Raw genomic sequence first — 20640 nt, forward strand, 5'->3', positions numbered from 1 at the left:
TATTTAGACTTTCTAAAACTTTCTGACAACTTGCTGGACTGAAAGACTTGAAAGTTTTGCCAGATGGGGAAAAATGTTGGTCAGTTATAGGGACACAATTCCTCTGGAACTTCAATGAACTTCAGTATTTTTGTTTTTTTTCTGTTAATTGTATACTAACTGTACTACACCCTTTAAATGAGAAATCAGTGAGCAATGGCTCACTAGTGATACCCCACTTTCAATCACATTATAAGACATATAAATAAAGTCCTTGGTAAATAGAAAATTGTTGTTGAATTTTTTTTGAAAATGGATCCCCACCATATAGCATACAGACAGAAAGAAAGTGTTAAAATTTCAAGCCACTGTGATGAGAAGTTGCTGAGAAAAGTGCAATGAAAAATATCTATTTTCAAAAATATAAAGTAAAAAAATAAACAGTCCTTGGTATACAGAAAATGATTTAAATTTTCTCAAAAAATGGTTCCCACCATATGGCATACCTAAAGGAAGAATGTGTTAAAATATTGAGTCACTGTGATGAGTAGTTGCTGAGAAAAATGTGATAGAAAAAGTGTTGTGGACACATAGAAGCATGGTCAAGGGTAAACAGTATACCCACACTTTTGAAGCAGAGGTATAATAAAGTACTATAATCACAGGCATTGTTGTAGTTCTGGACACTTACAAACACAAGATAATTCAGATGTTGATTTAGTTGCCAATGTATACTTCTTCACACCAGTACATTGTTTACAGTTGTTCTGACCCTCAGAATCTTGGTAATAATTCAAAGGACAGTCAACACATTCTGTGCCAGTTGAACTTTTCTTTGTTCCTTTAGGACATGGCTCTGAAAACATGATGACAATTTTGAATGTTGCCTTCTAAGATACAAAGTATGTAAAAATTCTATTTGCAGTTTGATTTCTTTGAACACCTAAATATCAAAGAAAGCACCAATTCAGAGTTAATTGAGAAAAAAAGGTGTAATAAGACTAGATAACATGAGATGGAAACCATCACTAAGCACCCTGCCGTAGCCTTAATATAGTGAATTATGAGCATTTTGGAGGATCAAAATTATACTGAAAAAATATGCCAAATACCAAATGCTTACATAACATGTATAGCAATTAGTAGCCATAAGTCCAACACCGCCGCAAAACAAAAAAGTGCAAAAGTCCTAATAACTCCTGTAAAATTTGTTGAATAAAAATTATGGTGCAATATGATCAACTACAAATGGTGACTAACAATCCTACAAAATTTGAAAAAAATCTGTCAAGCAGTTTATGCAGAGTTGTATCCACAAGTCAAAGTGACTGGACAGAGGTATTTGCCTGGACCTAAATTTGTATTGCAAAACCATAAACTTGACCATAAAAGTGTAAGTTGAAGGTCAAAGGTCATCAACAACGGTACACAACAAATTGAGCTGATCTATCCTCATGCCAAATAACAAAAGCCTACACCATAAGACAACCAAGTCACAGCCTCAACATGAATTCATATTGCTAATTCATTAATTTGACCATGAAGTCAAAGTTCATCAACCAAGGCACATGACACATCATCTTGGGCTGATCTACCCTCATGACAAATATCTAAGTCTAAACCAGAAAACAGCAATGTTACAGCCAGGGCAGGAATCTGTATTGTAAAATTTAAGGTCAAAATTCATCAACTATGGTGTGTGACACATTGTCTTGAGCTAATCTAACCTCATGCCAAATATCACAAGTCTAAACCAGAAAACAACAAAGTTAAAACCTGGACATCATTTGTTCTGAACAGACAGAGTGATTACTACAGGGCATCCACCTTTATGTGAGGGCCCTATTAAGTGATTACTACAGGGCATCCACCTTTATGTGAGGGCCCTATTAAGTGATTACTATCATATCAGTTTTTTCTCCTAGGTAGAATTTTTAAAGTAATAAAATGCTTTGCAGGAAACAGCCTGCAATGACTGCAGCTGCTGAACCCTGCACATTAAGGGCAAGTATGGACACAACATTCAAGCTTAATTCAGTTCCCAGTTCAGATTATGATTAAATGTTTGCCACAGAATAAGATTCTGACACAGAATGCAACTATTCAAAGAACTTAAAAAAATCAATTTAAACTATTTCTTATTTAGACCTAATATCCATAATTCTAAAATTGAATGTTCCAAAGAATACCCGTAGTTTCATTTAAGTAATACATGTACCACACAGGACAAACTTTGATATTATGATCATATCAGTAAACACATTAGAGTGTTAATAATACATTAAATCAACAAATTTATTGAATTATACATTTCCTTTCTAAGTATTTTTCAGGTTTTGACATAAAGTATTTAACACTCTGAAGTCTTTCAATTTCATAATTTGGGCCAATGCCTCCCTCCTCCCCTGGGTCCATCCATGGGAATATACCTAGTTATAAAAAAAAAGTGAATAACAAATGCAAGTCCCCCAAAAACTTGAACAGTGAACCTTTTTCATTATATACAGAGGAAGATGTTTACAAAATGCTGGAAGTTTAAATCAACAACACATTTGTCCAGTGTGGTGGATGCATTTTTCAACAAATGGTCGGCATTCCAATGGGAACAAATTGTGCTCCTCTACTTGCTGACCTATTCCTTCCCTCTTATGAGGTGACTTTACAGCTGATCTGATCCAAAAGAAAGAATATCATTTAGCTAGATCCTTTAATCTCAGCTTCCGCTATATAGATGACATATTATCTTTAAACAATCCTAAATTTGGGGATTTGACATATCGCATCTACCACGAAGAACTTGAGATAAAGGATACTACAGACACTGTGAAGTCAGCCTCAAATCTTGACCTACACTCAATAATCAATGGTAAAAGAAAACTATTGACCAAACTTTACGACAAACATAATGACTTTTCATTCAGAATTGTCAATTCATACATTATGCCAGAGCTTGCCGTAACTACACACTTTTTGTATCACGCTATAACTCTGGTTAATGAGCAGCCCTAAAAATAGAGTGCAATCACAACAAAATTTTTTTTTTACGTATCTCATGGACATATATTACAATATAATTAACACAGACTATTGATACAGATTTTAACACATGGTTCAATTCCAACAAGTATAGAAACACCATTCAAGCTTAATTAATACAGCTCTGAATCATGTTTGACACAATATAAGAATTTGATAAAAAATGATGTGGTCCCTTTTCGGCCTCTAATTCCTGAATAGTACAAGTCATATACCAAAACATCATCCTTAAATTGTCTAATTGTATGGCACCTTGAATTACAAAGAGATTTGTACACATTTACTTAAGTTATTGTCCAAACATCATGGAAATACTGCTTTCTGGCCTTTACATTTGTATTTATCACAGTTCAATTCACAACCCCAAAAATCAATCGCAGGCTTCCTTTTGAGGAAAGGCATGGCACCCTGTGGTATATTTCCATAAAGAATGATGTACTTATACTCTACTGAACAGACACGAAGTGTCTACGATGACGCCAACAGCATGATACCATGAAATGACCAAAATTTGTTTGTTGTTGAATAATAAAAAGTGCCAAATTTGACTAAATAAATATCCTAAAGTTTTGAGGATATAATTAAATAACACTATAACAAAATAGTTGAAAATGATAGCACTTTCCGTATATCCGTTACACCCTTCATTTCGTGCATTATATAGCTAAGATAATGTAGCTTCGAGGATATAATTTGACTGTCTTTGTGGTTATAAACCACAAAAATCCCCCAAAATCTTTCATCACACAGTGTTAACCAATCAAATGCACGATACGAATGATGCTGAAAATCAGCTGACTGTTCCTTTACTTGGTGTAATTGCCGTTTTCGTGCTAAGAATATATACTCAATACTTTGCACTTACATATGGTATTTGTGATATATGGTTATGACCGACAAAGGGACTTCTTTACGTCCTTGGCTATTGTTGTTCATGAAAATCATTTCTGTACTTTTGTATGTGAAATGCTTTTATATCATTAGCAACTTTTTAAACATGGATAAAATGCATCCCCCTTCTATTAAATGAAAAGTTGGGACCCCGCAGTACCCCTGTCCATCTCAATTGGAAGAGTTTAAAACAATTCTGCTGAGGGGCTATTTAATTTTGAACTCTGTGTAAACATCCTTTAAAAAGTTCAGTTTTAATGTTAATATATATATATATATATATATATATATATATATATATATATATATATATATATTTATTAGTATTTTATCTTCTAATATTTTGTGCAATGTACGATTTAAAAACAGATACTAGATTTGTTTTAAAGAAAGAAAAATGTGATCTAAAACTTGAATCATAATTTAAAATAACTACTCAATTAAAAAATTGCTTTCATTTTACATTTAAACTTAACATACTTGAGTGACATATTTTCCACAAGAAAAAACTGCATTTATTATTTTGTGGTGATTTTTACCTAAATTCTCCCTTATTCACTAAATCATTCCATAGAAATTTTATTTTAGCCTTAACTTTTTGCCTTCAATAATTCATACCAGTTATTTCCTCGGTTATCTACTTCTTTTGCAAGTAGTTCCATGTTAATTGTAATTTTTCTTTTGTTAAGAGTGCTAGTTCTATGGTGATTGTACATTATCAACAGACAAAAAGTAGAAATATTGCAGGATCAAACAGAAAGTTCATATCAAAAGGGCAACAGATGAGGAATAACACATTGTATCATGAAGATGGTTTCAACTTACGAGATATTTACCCTGATATTGGCATTTGTTATACAGACTTCCCACTTAGACTATTCATTTTGACTAATGCCTAGATGTTATAAGTTCAGTAATTTTGTTAATTTGTCCCATCATTGAACATGTACATATCAAATAAAAAAATTTGAATTTTACCACAATTCAGTTTGTTAGCAACCATTCCTTCTCCACATTCTACAATCTGTTGTACAGTAGCATTTTCTGGTTTAAAACTCCCAGGCTGTAAAACAAACCAAAACTAACATCTTGGTTCATGTTAAAGTATGGACAAAATTATCTAATTCATAAAATACAATTAACAAGCTTAGGAAACCACTAATCATTATAATAAATATCAATGAAGTGAATAATTCAATTTCAAGGAGTTTGAAAGTTAGTATCATTTGCTTTTTTTACTTTGTATGTATGATTTTAGTTACTCTATGTTCTTTGTTGTGTGTGTCTGTTTTCCATGTCTAGTCTTTGTCCCTGGATTACATTCTTTTGATTACCGCTAAAACCTTGGTTCCCTTGATTACTCCTAGTATTCAGGAAGGTGATATAACGTTATTTTGGAGGTAATGATAGGTATTATTATTTTTACATTACTTCGTGCATATTTAAATAATGATACCAAATCTTCATATAAAGCATCATCATTATCCACAGAACACTTGCATTCAAAAGGTGAATAGAAACAAAAGACAGACTGTCATTGTGATTCCTATATACCCTTCAAAACTTTTTTGAATAAGGTTATAACAATAAAAGTTTAAGTGGTATATCTGGTACATTTTGTGTGCCTCCATTTTCCATTATCTTGAGAATATGGCATTAAAGAAACTTTAAACAAAAACTAAATTATTTAAACGTGACAAAGCTCACAACTGCATATTGATAAGGTATATACAAAATAAACTAGAGGCCCTAGAGGGCCTGAAATGCTTATCTCGAACCCTGGAATCCTGCTCACCTTAATATTTAATGACAAAATATAAACATAAAATGCTGCACAGAGTGCAGATTGACATCATGAAAATGAAATGCAGGATTCTGGACCTTTTTGGCTGCTCTTATCTAAAATGGTCATACCGCCAAAAACATATACCAGTCTGACGAATGTGGTATAGAATACTGTGAAATAATATCATAAACATTCCTTTGCTTTTACTGGAGTTATATAGTTAAATTCTATGAAATTCTAGTTTTTTTGCTCCTTTTTTCCCCTTAACTCTAAAACAGGGCCATGATCCCCAAAATCCTTTGGACCAACTTCCTTTTGCGAGTCTATGAAACTTTATAAAATTTCATAAAGATCAATAAACTAATATCACATTATTACACAAAACCAAGTGCATACATGAATGCACATTTTTTGCCCCTTTTTGGCTCCTAATAATGAAATGGTTTGCATGGCCATAACTTCTAAAGTCAATACCAATCATCCATTTGTGGTTTTCAACTTTGTTAATAGATTTTATAGAGATCAACCAACTAATATTTAAGTTATCACAAGAAAACCATGCGTCTAAGGACGACGACGACAACATAGCCATACAAATATATGATTACAAATTCTTTGCAGTTGAATAAAAAGGGGAATTTCCAAATTCCTGTTTTTCTTCCATTTCACTTGTAAAAGCCATTTTTTTTTAAAATGCCATACCTCAAACAAGCTTTTGTGTATTCAAATACATTCATATGGTAACAGCTAATAAAAGATTTCATTAAATCTACATGAAAATACTTCAAACATAAAGCTAAAATTAGTACAGTTTGCAAGAGGCTTAGTGCTAAGGGACGTAAAAAAATAGGGTCTGACATAAAAGATTGTCGTACTGCCCAGGGCAGGTAAAATTGAGGCATTGTTATCCTTCAGAATAATTCAACATTTGTTGACTGTTCATTCAGGAAACAGTAAATTTATGACCTCTCAATACCAACTATTACCCTTGGCATTGCCTCTGGTAATAATAGATACCTTGGGATAATATAGCTACTGTTCCCCTCATGACAATTCAACAAATGTATAACACTTTTTTAGTGAAATAAATTCCATGATACTGTGATGATACATGAATATGTTTTTTTTTTTTTGGCATAAGCATTTAGATCAAAGATGCAATTTGTGAACTTTTAACACGTAAATATTCATGAATGTTGTAACAAATTGAAATATAATACCAAAGGATTGTATTCATCCAGATTATTAGTGACATCCTCCTGTAGTACACTGGCTATAGGTCTGACATTATTGGTGTTTGAATTATTTACTGTAGTCCTGTCAATACATTAACAAACTAGTTAGAGAAGAACATCTTATCAATCAAAGTGCTGTCAGCACTGGAAGTTTTTGATTCTTGTGAAAATTGTAGCATAAACAAAATTTTAATGATTACATGATGTAAAATAAAATTTTGATGACACATTTGCTTTTTTTCATATTTAATATCAAGAACTTTTTCCCTAATATGTATAAACTGAATTTTAATTCATACTTCTGATCCAACTTCAGACACAAATACAAATTTTGTTCCATTTCACCTTTTTCCTAAATTTTAAAAATGTCCAAAAGTCAACTCACATTAGCATTAAGAAGCAATAGCAACAGATTATTCATTATACTCAAATAAAACCAATTTCAGCTTAAGAAAACAATTTCCTTGATGAACATCAGATTTCTAAAAATTTGACACTTTCATCAATTTGAATTTTCCTGCCAATTTAATCGGTAAAAACTTCCCTTTTATTGATCATAAAATATTGATGATAGGATCTGATAAGTATATTAAATGGAACATGCTTAACACATTTAATGTTTCTTGACACATTACTGCAAGAGCTAAAGATCCTAACTGAATATTATCACTAAATATTTTTCAAGGCCAAAATGGAGTCCATCAAATCTTCAGTTGATTTAAAGAATAGATCTTGATTTTATTTTGCTGAGATAATAGAATATTATTGAGCTGAACAACTGCAAGAAACAAATTTACTGGTTATAAAAGAGGTATTGAATGATATAAAAGGAATTACATTTGGACTATATTTTTGCATAGTGTTCAGAAATAGCTGGGAAGTTCCAGTGATAGGCTGGTGACAAGTATTTTTATAAATCAAAAACCCAAAAAGGAAAAAGAAGGAAGATGCACAATTCCAGCAATTGAAATATTTCTCAATCTGCTATCAATTCTTAAAATACCAGGCCAAAATTTACAAATGGATATTTCTTTACTTTCAAGGGTAGTAACTACTAATAAAAGTCCGATCTTACAACACTGCTACACAAACTTAAGTTCATGATCTGCTGCATGAATTTAATAATACTTAGTGAGATGATTTCAATTTTCCAATTGTTAATTTTTCTTTCCTAGATGGTGATCTTCCTGAAGCACCCTCCTGTTACTTACATTTCACAATTTATTATTATTGTTTGTAATTGTAATAAAGTGTCTAATTTTAACAATAAAAAAAGATGCCTTACAGAAAAGCTTATGCAGCAAGAGTATCGATATCACAAACTTCTAATAAAAATGCTTCCCAGAGCGCAGCTAAATATAACCGTAGAGGTCAAACTGAATATTTAGGGCAAGTATGGACACACCATTCAAACTTATTTTAGTTATGAAATTTGATTATGATAGATATTTGACACAGGTAAGAATTTGACCAGAATTAAAGCAGTCACTTTTTGGCTCTTTATACCTAAATGATTGAAGTCAAAACTGCCAAAATCAATCCCAACCTTCCTTTGGGTATATCACACATCGTGTTTCAATTTCAAGGTGACTTATTCCCTTTTACTGAAGTTATTACCCAGAAATCAGAAAAAAAAGAAGCTACCAGGAGCCTGTATCACTCACCTAGTTAAGTTATTTTGCCTTTAAAGGGCAATAACTCTCATAAGAAGGTGTATGACAATTTTGACGACACTTACCCTTCCAGTGCACCTGGTCCTTGCTCCCATTTTTCAGTGGAGTCTGAGCTTACTCATTTACTTTAGTTACTTTGTATGTATCACTTTAGTTACTTTATGTTCTTTGTTGTTTTTGTCTATTTTCCATGTCAGATCTTTGTCCCTGTATTACATTCTTTTGATTTCCACTAGAATCTTGGTTCCCTTGATTACTCTTGAACTCAATGAAGATTTTGGAAGGACTTATCATAAGGATCATTGCATTAATTGCATTAATTCAATTTCAAAGTGACCTATACACTAGAAGTCAAGTTATTGTCTGGACAATAGGAAAATGAATATTTCTGGCCCCTAATTTCTAAAATGTTTGAGTTATTACCCTCAAAGTAGTATAGAACATTATGGAACAAATCACAGACATCCCTATGCTTTTAATGGAGCTAAATAGTTAAATTCTATGAAATGCTTGTTTTTGGCCCCTATTTCTAAAACAGTTGGGGACATAACCCTAAAAATCAATACCAACCTTCATTTTGGGGTATGGAATCTTGTCAAAAAAATTTATGTCTATAGATGACAATGACAGCACCATACCAATAAATGACCGCAAATTTTTTGCAGTCATATCAACATATTTTGCAGATACAAAACTTTGATAAAACAAGACACCTGCGAGTAATGGCTCATTAGTGATACCCCCATTCAATCATGATATAAGGAAAAAAACCAAGTCCTTAATTGGTAAATGGGAAGTTGTCAAATTAAAAAAAATGAATTCCACCATATGGCACACCTATAAGAAGAATGTGTATATATTAAAGGTGCTGTGATGTGTACTTGCTGAGAAAAGTGACAAAAATTTCAACTTTCAAAAATAAACAAGTCCTTAGTAACAGGAAGTTGTTGATTTTTTTCTGAAAATGGATCCTACCATATGGCATATCTATCTCAAGCTGCTGTGATGAGTAGTTGCTGATAAAACTGTGACAGAAAATATTGTTACTGACACAAGACTAGACAAAGGGATGCCCATTTTAACACAGCTACCGAATAATGTTTGGTTGTCAAAATTCATTTGTAAGAAGATTGTTGTGTCTGAGAGACACATTTGGTGCCCCCCACATGTATTTTCTGACATATATATAAAAGTCAATTTATACTTACAAGCTTTAATTCTTTAGAATAGCAATAATTTTATGATCAAAGAAAGAAGTTGAAAATGTACTGATTTGATAGCATTGGTCTACAGGAACAAACACTAAATCTAATGTTGATCCACTCTGTAGGATCTTCCACTTACTGTTCATAACCTTCATGATCATTTAAAATTATTTACTACCTATATTAAATACTAAAGAGGAAGATATCCGAAATAGACATGTACCCTATGACAAAATGACTAAGTCCAACTATCCATGAAAATGTCAAATATTGATAGAAATGAAAAAACTGATAAATTGCACATCTTCAATCCATATACAATCTTTCTGCAAAATACCAACATCGTACCTTAAATACTGTAGGAGGAGTTAAGTGGAATAACTATATACCGTAAATGGGACGGATGGATGGAATTACGGAGGGACAGACTGACAGGGGTAAAACAATATGCCTCCCAACTGAACGTTGCAGAGGCATAAAAACAAGGACAAGAGTAAGACAGAATACCCCTCTCCTTTGGACTTGCAGGTTTCTTAATCAATAGGACATTGCATAAAGTTTCATTCTATCTATTTCAGTATTATTGTTCATGCCGTAACAATTTTCGTGGTTTTAATTGGTTCCGTTAACCAATACATTTGGTTCCCAAGGAAAAGAAAATTTCCCATTTGTTTTTGTGATAGAGTTATCAAATCAATGGAATTCAAAAATCCGCAATCTGACCATTAATTATCCTTCAAACCATGAAAATTGGTATCGAAGAATAAAAGTACTTTCACAGTAATTCAGTAACATTGCTATTGGTAATTGCTTATCTTTAAAGATTATGGTTGAAAATGTCAAGTAATGTAAGAACAATATGAACATATGTTAAATATGGAATCTGCAACGATAATGAGTTGATTATTGAATTTTTCACATCGAGTGAAATTATTTTTATAGTTTTGATCACGAGGCTTGCCGAGCTATACAAACTATAAAATTTATTTCACGAGATGTGAGAAATTCAAAATCAACAAGCTTTGAGTGTAGATTCTGTTTCTCTAATGCCCTAAAAACGTCAAAAAATACCAAATATGAAAAGCATGTGAAACGTTATGATTCCGATTCGTAGGAAACATCACACAAACGCAAACATTCCAAACAAAAGAAACCAGACAATTCAAAGGTTTTTTCACTTCAAATCTTCCCAAGTCCCTTCATAATTCTTATTTAAGGTAAGAAAACACCTCATTATCTCATTTAACTGAAATATAACTACAATGGCAATCGAGGCGATTCAAGATGGAGTCCAAGACAATCGATTTCTAAGCCAATCGAACTCTGAGAACAAAAAAGTCACTAGTGATGAAAACATTTTTTTCCACACCGGTCAAGCGGTATGAAAATTGAAGCAAAATTAGAGAAAATTGTATATAAACAATTAAATGCTTCCAAGGCCACAGCTTGATATGACCAAAGAGGTTGAACCCTTAGCTTGAGTTACATAGTTAAATTCTATGAAATGCTCTTTTTTGCCCTTTATTCCAAAACTATGGAAGCTATAACCCCAGAATTCATTACCAGCCTTCCCTTTGTTGTATGGAATCTTGTTATGAAATTTTATAGAGATCAATTATTGTGATTAATGTATAAGTTATCACAAAAAAAAAAAAAAAGTGTCTACGGAAAATGACAATGACAACAACAGCACCATACCATTATACCACCCAAAATTTTTTTGTGGTTGCACAAAAATCAGTATTAGCTATCTTAATTTGCAATGTTCTCCCAAGAGGAATAAAGCCTTACTTACGAGACATTAGGTATTGTAACCTCAAAGCTTAAATCTTGTTCAATAACTGCTCTACGGTTTCTTTTCACTGCTATGACTGAACAAGAATTAGACTTCAATTTTATGTCAATCTGCATACTAACTTTACATCCATCTTCACTACATATTCCTTGATATGTGACTGCCAGGACATTTAATCTAGCAATTATTTTTTCTTTCATATGAAGAATGAAATTATCTCTGTTTTGAGCAAGATTCGAACATTCGAACCTAGCAGTATATCTATAGGTTATTTTCAGTGAGCTTTTTATTGGTGGAGAAGATGTTGCTGTGAAAAATAAAAATTATAAAGTATATTAATAAATAAATAACGATAACACAAAAGCACATGATAAGCCTATTGTCTTATTTTTCATAAGTTCAATAAATTTTAAACAGAACACAAAGTTGCACATATTGTTGTGCTAGCATACCCCCACTTACACAAAACAAACTTGGCATATTATAACCAGTCATTTAGGTGTTTAATAGTTAAGAATTGGAAAATTGTAAAAGTGTTTCCAAGTCATCTTTAGTTCACATTTTATTGTTAAGAATCATGTTTTAATACTGATTATAGATTAATGATTAAGTCCAAATTACTCATCTATTGTTCTCCGTGAAGAAAGGTACAAATCTTGGGTATATTGACATTTGTTATTAAAGATTAGGTCAAAAATGAATCTGTTAATTAGTAAAGGATTAAGGATTACTAAAGGTGTAAACAGACACTTAGTTTTAACAAGAATGCCAAAAATATATTACAGAATATTATGTAATAATACTTTAGGATAATACAGGGTTAAAAAGGACTTACTTAAAAAGTGGATTGCAAGGACAGTCTTGGTTAGGACAGATATGCTTTAGATCACTTTTGGACTGTTGATAATTTAGTTTTACGTTTTGACAAAAGTGAGGTACCACACCAATTGTCTCGGTTATAATACCCCCACTTACACAACACGAGCTTGGCATACCCCCATTTACACAACACGAGCTTGGCATACCCCCATTTACACAACACGAGCTAGGCATACCCCCATTTACACAACACGAGCTAGGCATACCCCCATTTACACAACACGAGCTTGGCATACCCCCATTTACAAAACACGAGCTAGGCATACCCCCATTTACACAACACGAGCTTGGCATACCCCCATTTACACAACACGAGCTAGGCATACCCCCACTTACACAACACGAGCTAGGCATACCCCCACTTTCATTAATTTGAAATCAAGGAGCAACCAAAATCACTTACAACATGTGTTACTTCTATATGAAGCAACACACCAAATTAAACATCAATTCATCCACTGGGAGCCAAGTTATTATTACCATTAATTCTAATGGACGGAATGAAGGACAGACAAGTTGATTCCAATATACCATCCACTTGTTGAGTTGGAGTATAAAAATAAAAAAACAGTGCTAAACCTAAGTGAGCTTCCTAAAATCTCGACAAACAACCCATTAAAATATCATACAACTTCTCAAGGCTTTAAAGAATAACTGTATAAAAATATTAAATAGTGCTATAAATAAACATAATAGTAAGAGACTACATTAGTTTTTTTATATGTTTAAAACACATTCCAAAATGAAAGAATGATTTCATCAAGACAATTTTAGTATCTGTTCGTACTTGAATCAGGAGTAAATTATAAGGGGTCAGAGGGCACTTTCTTTTTTGCGTTGACCCACTATTTATGTACTACATTTTAATTCAATGATGGTGAACTTAATATCTTAACAAATTTCTAAAACTTATCCAAACAGCCCTTAAAACATTTAAACATTGGTGACAAAATCCTTTATACCTTTGTTTTCCACACAAACATTTGCACCTCCATCCAATGTTGTTGTTCCAGGTGGACATTGGACACATTTCTCTGTTGTTGGTCTGACAGTATGAAAGCCAACGCTACAAGGTTCACAAGCCTTAGTTACAAGGTTGTACTCTTCTCCAGGATCACATTTTCCTGCATATAGAAAGAAAAAATTTACTATGGAACACAAACACCTAATATTACTGAACGTTGAACTCAGTTATCGCTATGAGGACCTTGACATATTTTCTATTTTACAAGATGGGAAATAATTAAATGCAATCAATTTTCCATTGTTTGTGTGTAATTAAATACTGTAAAAATACTACTTTTCATGGTGGATGGAAAACGTGAAAAACAATACCTGTGAAATAGATTTTTAACTCTTAATAATGCTAATAATTTTTTAAATCACAAAAATTGATATCCGTTAATATATGTACACTTTACAGAATCTGCGAAAATTAGCAACCAAGAAAGTTGATACATTTACGTACTTGGTAACCCATTTTGCCCAATTTTAGGTCAGTATATTTTTTTTGTATTAAGCAAAAGAATGTTTAAGGACTCTTTGTCATCCAGTCAAATACTCAAGTGCAGCTCACATTTTTAAAAAGACTAGACAGTAAACTGTTCAAAACACCCATCTCAAAACTGTCCTATGACTTTTCAGAAATACATAATCTTTGATAGATAAAAAATGTTGAACTTACAATTGTTAAAAAATAAACCACTCATCACTAATACAATGAGATACCTTCCATAAGCTGTAATTCAGGGAACTCATCAGAATCAATGTTCAACAGGTTACGCATAGCAAGGTTTGAAGCAATAGTATCTTACAAGAATTGTTAATGTAAAATTAATTAGCTCTTGATATGGAATACTGCTAAAAAGACACTATCCTACTAAGACAGGCTAGTTTTTAAGTAAATGCTGCAGTGACTCATTCTACATTCTTTAAAAAGACAAAAACTCTTGAGTAATGAGAAGGTAAGGTTTGTTGAAAATATTGTTGTGTTATCTCTAGATTAACAAGAATAGCATACACTGAGATGTTTATGCTGAGGTGTATTGCTTCATTATATGTATTTATATTGATTAGTTCAATAAGTAAAACACCTACTTCTTATGTGTCTTTTAAAGAACAAAAACTGGAACTCAATGCCTTCATGAGATGCATGCTACAGAGGGAAGTTCTGTATAGTACCCAACTTAATATATTTAATCTATTTAGCAATTGTTCCCCCCCCCCCACAAAAAAAAAAAAAAAAAACAGCATCCTGGCCTATAACATATTTTTGAATATCAGATTACACAATCAGGGTACAGTGCGTAACATTACATGATGAAAAATGGCTTAATTCAGCATGCCACCAATTGAGGAAAAAAACGAATTAAATTTGTCCATAACAGGAGGTAAGCATCTTCACTATGTATAAAAATACTGTGCAAAGTTTGTAAAATATTGCTCAATACTTTTTGAATTACAGATTATGCAGAGTAAGCACCCCCTAAACATGACATCCTGACATACAGGCAGGTTGGCTACTATACTTGCTTTCACCATTGTAAATGCAGGTTAAAAAAATTGTACAAACCAAAATGAACAAGCATTCTTATAGTATGGCCCTGCAACAATGCAAAGTTCAATCATGTATAATTTGTAAACAAGAAAGTGTGGAAAACTGAGTCTGCAACTGTTTTAATTTAAAAAAGATAAAGAAAAAAAAGGGGGCATAATACATTAAAAAAAATCAACATACTGGAACAAAATTCAAACAACTCCTCATGGTAAAGCAATATATTAAATACCAAATGTATATCTGCAAGCATGGCAAAAAAGTGTAGTTCAAGGGCACAAACTCAGCAAAAAATCAATATACCAGTACAAAATTCAAACTTGATCTGTACTTTAACATGGTAAAGCAAATATACAAATTATCAAATATAAATCTATAAGCATGACAAATCAAAGTGCTGTAAGCACTGAAGGTTTAGGATTCCAATGAAAACTGTAGCATGAACAAACTTTCAAAGATTACATGATGTAAAATAAAACTGTAATAATACATTTGTGTTTCCAATATGATTTTAGGCTAAGGCTATGATGAGCAGAACTCAAGGTCATATTCAAAGACAAAACAGTGCCTCCACATTATATATGTGTAATATGTAGAAACTGAATGTTAATCTACACTACTGATTTCTGAAGGATAAACTGTAATAATAAAACAGTATCCAACACAGACATTTACACATGTTGTTCCATTTCATCTCTTCCTCAAATTTTTAAATCTATCCAAAAATTTGTTTTTACATTCAAAAACTACTTTAACTGAGTATTTATCCTAAACTGTAATTATTATCAAATAAAACAAATTTCATCTCAAGAAAATAACTTCCTTGATGTTCATAAGATTTTCCAAAACAAGACACTTTTTGTCAATTTGAATTTTCCCACCAATTTTACTTGGTAAAAACTTTCTGTTTATCAATCAATCATAAACTATTGATTATAGGATGAAGATTCTGACATAAGTATGTTAAATGGAATATGCTTAACACATTTAATGTTTCTTGACACATTACTGCAAGAACTAAATTCCCTAACTGAATTATATTACTCAATATTTTTCAAGGGCAAAAAGGAGTCAATCAAATCTTCAGTTGATTTAAAGAATAGATCTTGATTTTATTTTGCAGAAATAATAGAACATTATTGAGCTGATTAATTGCCAGAAACATATGCCCTGGTTATAAAAGAGGTATTGAATGATATAAAAGGAATTACATTTGGACTATATTTTTGTGAAAAGTTCAGAAATGTTAGAGAAGTTGGAGGCATGGACTGGTGACATAAGGTACTTTGATACTAAATGATCAAAACCCCTCAAAAAGTATGGGAAAACTTATCTGACTGCAATGGCAAAAGTTGCTAGTAGGAGACTAATAAATTACTCATTTTACAAATAACAAACCTTTCCTGAAAAATTATGTTCTAAGTTGTTTATATATTGTTAAATAAGGAGAACCAAATACCTACCAATACATTCTTCCACTTTCTTTGACCCAGTATTTTCTGTTGTTCTATTTGCACCACAATTATGACAAGATGTTGAAGAGTTCTCATGTTGGTATGTTCCTTTTACACACAGTGTACAACCACCTAAATCTCGTTTACTACCAGCTTGGCAATCAGCTAAAAATTATCAATTATATAGTACAAACTGTGAACTGACTTCAGTTCCTTAAGTCTCACATAACTCTATCTTTTATGATTTGATTGAACACACATTTTTAAATATTCTATATTTTATATGACTGAAATATTTTATTGTAATTATATTAACCATGTAAATATGCATGTGGTGAAACAAAAGCTACTAATCCAATTTTATTTTTGAGGACTCGGAAAATGTATTTTTTGAGTCACCACAAAAACACTTTTTGTATGTTTTGGTGGCAATTAGAACAGTTGTTTCAGTGAAATTTATCTTTCATTAGGATTTAGAGGTAGGAAGAAAGACAAGAACAAAGTAAAAGCAAGAACTTTAATTAGCTTTAATTACCTCATTAGTACTTACAAATGTTACAATCAGCTTCTGATGTTGAGTTAACATTAGCAGTGGTATTACCACCAGGACATCCAAGGCATTGTTCATTATTTCCAACTGCTTCTTTATAGTATCCCAAAGGACAACCTTCACATAGCTTGGTCCTTGTATTGAATTGAAAGCCCTTAGGACATATTTCTACAACATGATAAATGGTTTCCACACAGTGAGCAAACCAACAAAAAGAATACTCACAGCTTCAAATGGGGTTAAATGTTAAACACACAAGATTCTCCTTTGCAGGCATCAGAGAATAATTCTATTCAAGAAATAATTCTTGGATGCCAGGCTTTATGCTTATTTTACCATGGGTAGGCACTATATTTGTCATTATTTTTTATCGAGCATTAGCAAATCGCAAAATTTGGCACCCCTATATGCTCCACAGAATAACTGTGTATAACTTGTAATTTCTTGTCATCCATAATTATATAAATAATTTTAACTTCAAATTTTAGGTTTTGTAATTTCACTTCTTTATTAAAGTTTTCCAATTAAAAGAAGAACATTGCAAACTATCCAAATATAAGATGCTAGATGGGGTAGTTCTGAAAAAAAAAGGCCAACAATATCACTGCATACATGTAGTCAATGGACTGGGAGGGTCCAATGTGCATCCCCCACCCAACTCATCAACTTCATGGTGATTTTTAGGTACCTTTATACCTTCAATTACCAAATTGATTTGTCCCCAAAGAATATTCTCGGATTGTTTTTCAGTATAACCCTACATTTGTACCCCACTGGGTAAAAAAGCCAAGATTTTTGTGACTCAATTGTTTGAGCGTCTTAGCCTTCCTGGGATATCATGTGTGAACAAACTAAACAAATTTAGACATTATCCTGTAATGCCCAATGTCTCAGCTTTACAATGGTACCAAGAAAGGTGTGGTAACACTTAGGGTTTGGTGGTAAAATGGGAAAAATGTACCCCTACCCTGCCAAAAAATCGCTTAAATTGACATATTTTTCAGTGTCAAAACCCCTAGAGTATCAATGCTTCAGTAAAAAATGGCTTATTTTGGAATTTTCTGTTTAGTATTATCACAATTTATACTTCTGGGGTTCTTTTGATGATTTTTTTTTGCGATTTTCGTAGTCAGAACTTATAAAAAAATGTGAAAAATTTTCACATTTTCGGACAAGTCACATAAATTCCACATTGTAGAACTCATATTTTAGCCATTCATTATTAGAATAATGATGTTCCAAACATATCTGATCAATTAAGGCACTTAGATTTTCCTTTTAGAGTGACAATGACTATAGAATCGGGAAAAAAGGAATTTTCAGAATTTCCTAATTTTCTTCTACATCACCCAATATTGTTTTTTTTTTTCCAGATTACTGTAGTTCAAAGAAGCTTTTGTGTGATACAGTTTATTAATATAGTGTCTTAGCTTTATAATGAGGCCAAGTAATAAATATCTGAACTTTTCCAGGTCAAGTTAGATGAACAATTGCCACCCCTACACATGAAAAAAATGCCTCAATATGAACAAAATGTTAATCGTGTACAATAGACATGTTGGGTACTATTGTTTTAATTATCAGTTTTCAACATACCTGCTCATTTCAGGTGCAAATTTTCAGTTTCAATATAACAATAATGAGTTTTTCATAAAAAGAGAAATTTTCGGATTTTCATATTTTCTTGGTTTCAATTGATCAAATAATGTCAGAGGAGAAGATTTTTGAAAGAAATAACATTAAAAATAGCAAAAATCGTTGAAAAAGGGCAATAACTCCAACATGGCTTCACGGATTAAAACCAAAATTTGACCACAGATAGATCTCATCATGCTGAACACTTTTATACAGTCAGAATTTAGCTAAACGTAATGATTTAGGAGATATTTGTGAAAAACCACATCAGTTCTATGCAGGACACCCCAAGGAACATTCATACCAAGTTTGGTTCTAATTAATCAAGTAGTTTCAGAGGAGAAGAATTTTGTATAATTGTTAATGATTTAGGAGATATTTGTGAAAAACCACATCAGTTCTATGCAGGACACCCCAAGGAACATTCATACCAAGTTTGGTTCTAATTAATCAAGTAGTTTCAGAGGAGAAGAATTTTGTATAATTATCAATGATTTAGGAGATATTTGTGAAAAACCACATCAGTTCTATGCAGGACACCCAAAGGAACATTCATACCAAGTTTGGTTCTAATTAATCAAGTAGTTTCAGAGGAGAAGAATTTTGTATAATTGTTAACGACAACAATGACGGACGCCAAATGATAGCAATAGCTCACATGGCCTTTGGCCAGGTGAGCTAAAAATGGAAATAATGGATGACGTAGAAGAAATTCTGAAAATTCCCCTTTTTACGATTTTATAGTTTTTGTAACCCCCAAAAGAGAATCTAAAGGCCTGAATTGATCAGATATATTTGGAACATCATTATCTTAATTATAAATGCCTAAAATATGAGTTTTACCGTGTCATTATGCTGTGAAAAAGAATTCTGTTTGATACTGAGAGCAGTTTTCTAGGGGTAGGGGAAATATTTTCAACATTTTTTGAAAATTAGTTTTTCATGGTTTATTTCTGTAGAAAATTCAATTATCTATCAAGTGATACCAAATTTGGGACATTTTAGTTGAGCTATAACTTGTAGAGTCGAATTTATGTGACTTTTGACCGAAAAAATCGAAAATCCCATTTTTCGCATATTTTGATAAATTCTGACTATCAAATTCGTCAAAAATCATCAAAAGAACCCCAAAAGTATAAATTGTGATAATACCAAACAGAAAATACCAAATAAGCCATTTTTTACTGAAGCATATATTCTCTAGGAGTTTTGACATTGTAAAATATGTCAATTTAAGCGATTTTTCAGCAGGATAGGGGTACATTTTTTTCATTTTACCACAAAATCCTAAGTGTTACCACAACTTTCTTGGTACCACTGTAAAGCTGAGACATTGGGCTACATGATGATACATACATATGTCTGTTTTCTTTGTTCTGTAGATATAAGAAGTTCAAAGAATCAAAAAACTTAAAATGCTTCAGTTTATTTTTTGGTGACAAAAATATTCTTGAAAGGGAGGTATAAGGGTACCTGAAAATCCAATTTGGTTGATGATGGGGGAGGGGGTGCATGGGGGGTTATCTCAGCCCACGTACTAATGTATAAAAACTCCTGATTACTCTTTTTTGTTGTCTTTTGAATTTTATTTCATTTTAATGAGATGCATTTAACAGCATTTATTCACTAATGTCATCCTAATAATGGTATGGTGTAAGCCTACCAACCTAACTTGTTTGGATGGTTCAATTTGATCTCATAAATGTATTTGTTCTTTGGTCAATGCAACAGAACTAAATTATTTATAACCAAAATTTCACATCAGTTAGACATTTGGTACTGATCATTTTTAGGACAATAGTATTTGACCTAACAAGAGACTCTCGAAAAGCCTGAATCACTCACCTGACAAACCATGCCCTATTAACTAAGTAAGTAAAGGTATCATGCTTTGTTACCATGTTTAACAAAAATATTCTGTACAAGAGCATTTGTTGATGAATGCTGCAAGTCAACTGAGTACCTAAG

General features: G+C 32.2%; 1 protein-coding gene across 2 annotated transcripts in view; it reads right to left on the reverse strand.

Moving 5' to 3' along the window:
* The window catches only part of LOC148619410 (uncharacterized), a 187050-nt gene that overhangs the window by 4237 nt on the left and 162173 nt on the right, over window positions 1-20640 (reverse strand). For both annotated transcript variants that reach the window (XM_088579277.1, XM_088579276.1), the window contains 7 exons: window positions 17038-17205; window positions 16497-16652; window positions 13442-13603; window positions 11601-11907; window positions 6913-7009; window positions 4885-4969; window positions 671-835 (listed from right to left, as the gene is read on the reverse strand). In XM_088579277.1, the coding sequence (XP_088435403.1) occupies window positions 671-835; window positions 4885-4969; window positions 6913-7009; window positions 11601-11907; window positions 13442-13603; window positions 16497-16652; window positions 17038-17205 (1140 nt within the window). The remainder of the gene's footprint in view (window positions 1-670; window positions 836-4884; window positions 4970-6912; window positions 7010-11600; window positions 11908-13441; window positions 13604-16496; window positions 16653-17037; window positions 17206-20640) is intronic.

The sequence above is a fragment of the Perna viridis genome, chromosome 4 (assembly GCF_037379345.1).
Source record: "Perna viridis isolate PV_CMFRI_1.1 ecotype Kerala chromosome 4, ASM3737934v1, whole genome shotgun sequence".
NCBI classification, from domain to species: domain Eukaryota; kingdom Metazoa; phylum Mollusca; class Bivalvia; order Mytilida; family Mytilidae; genus Perna; species Perna viridis.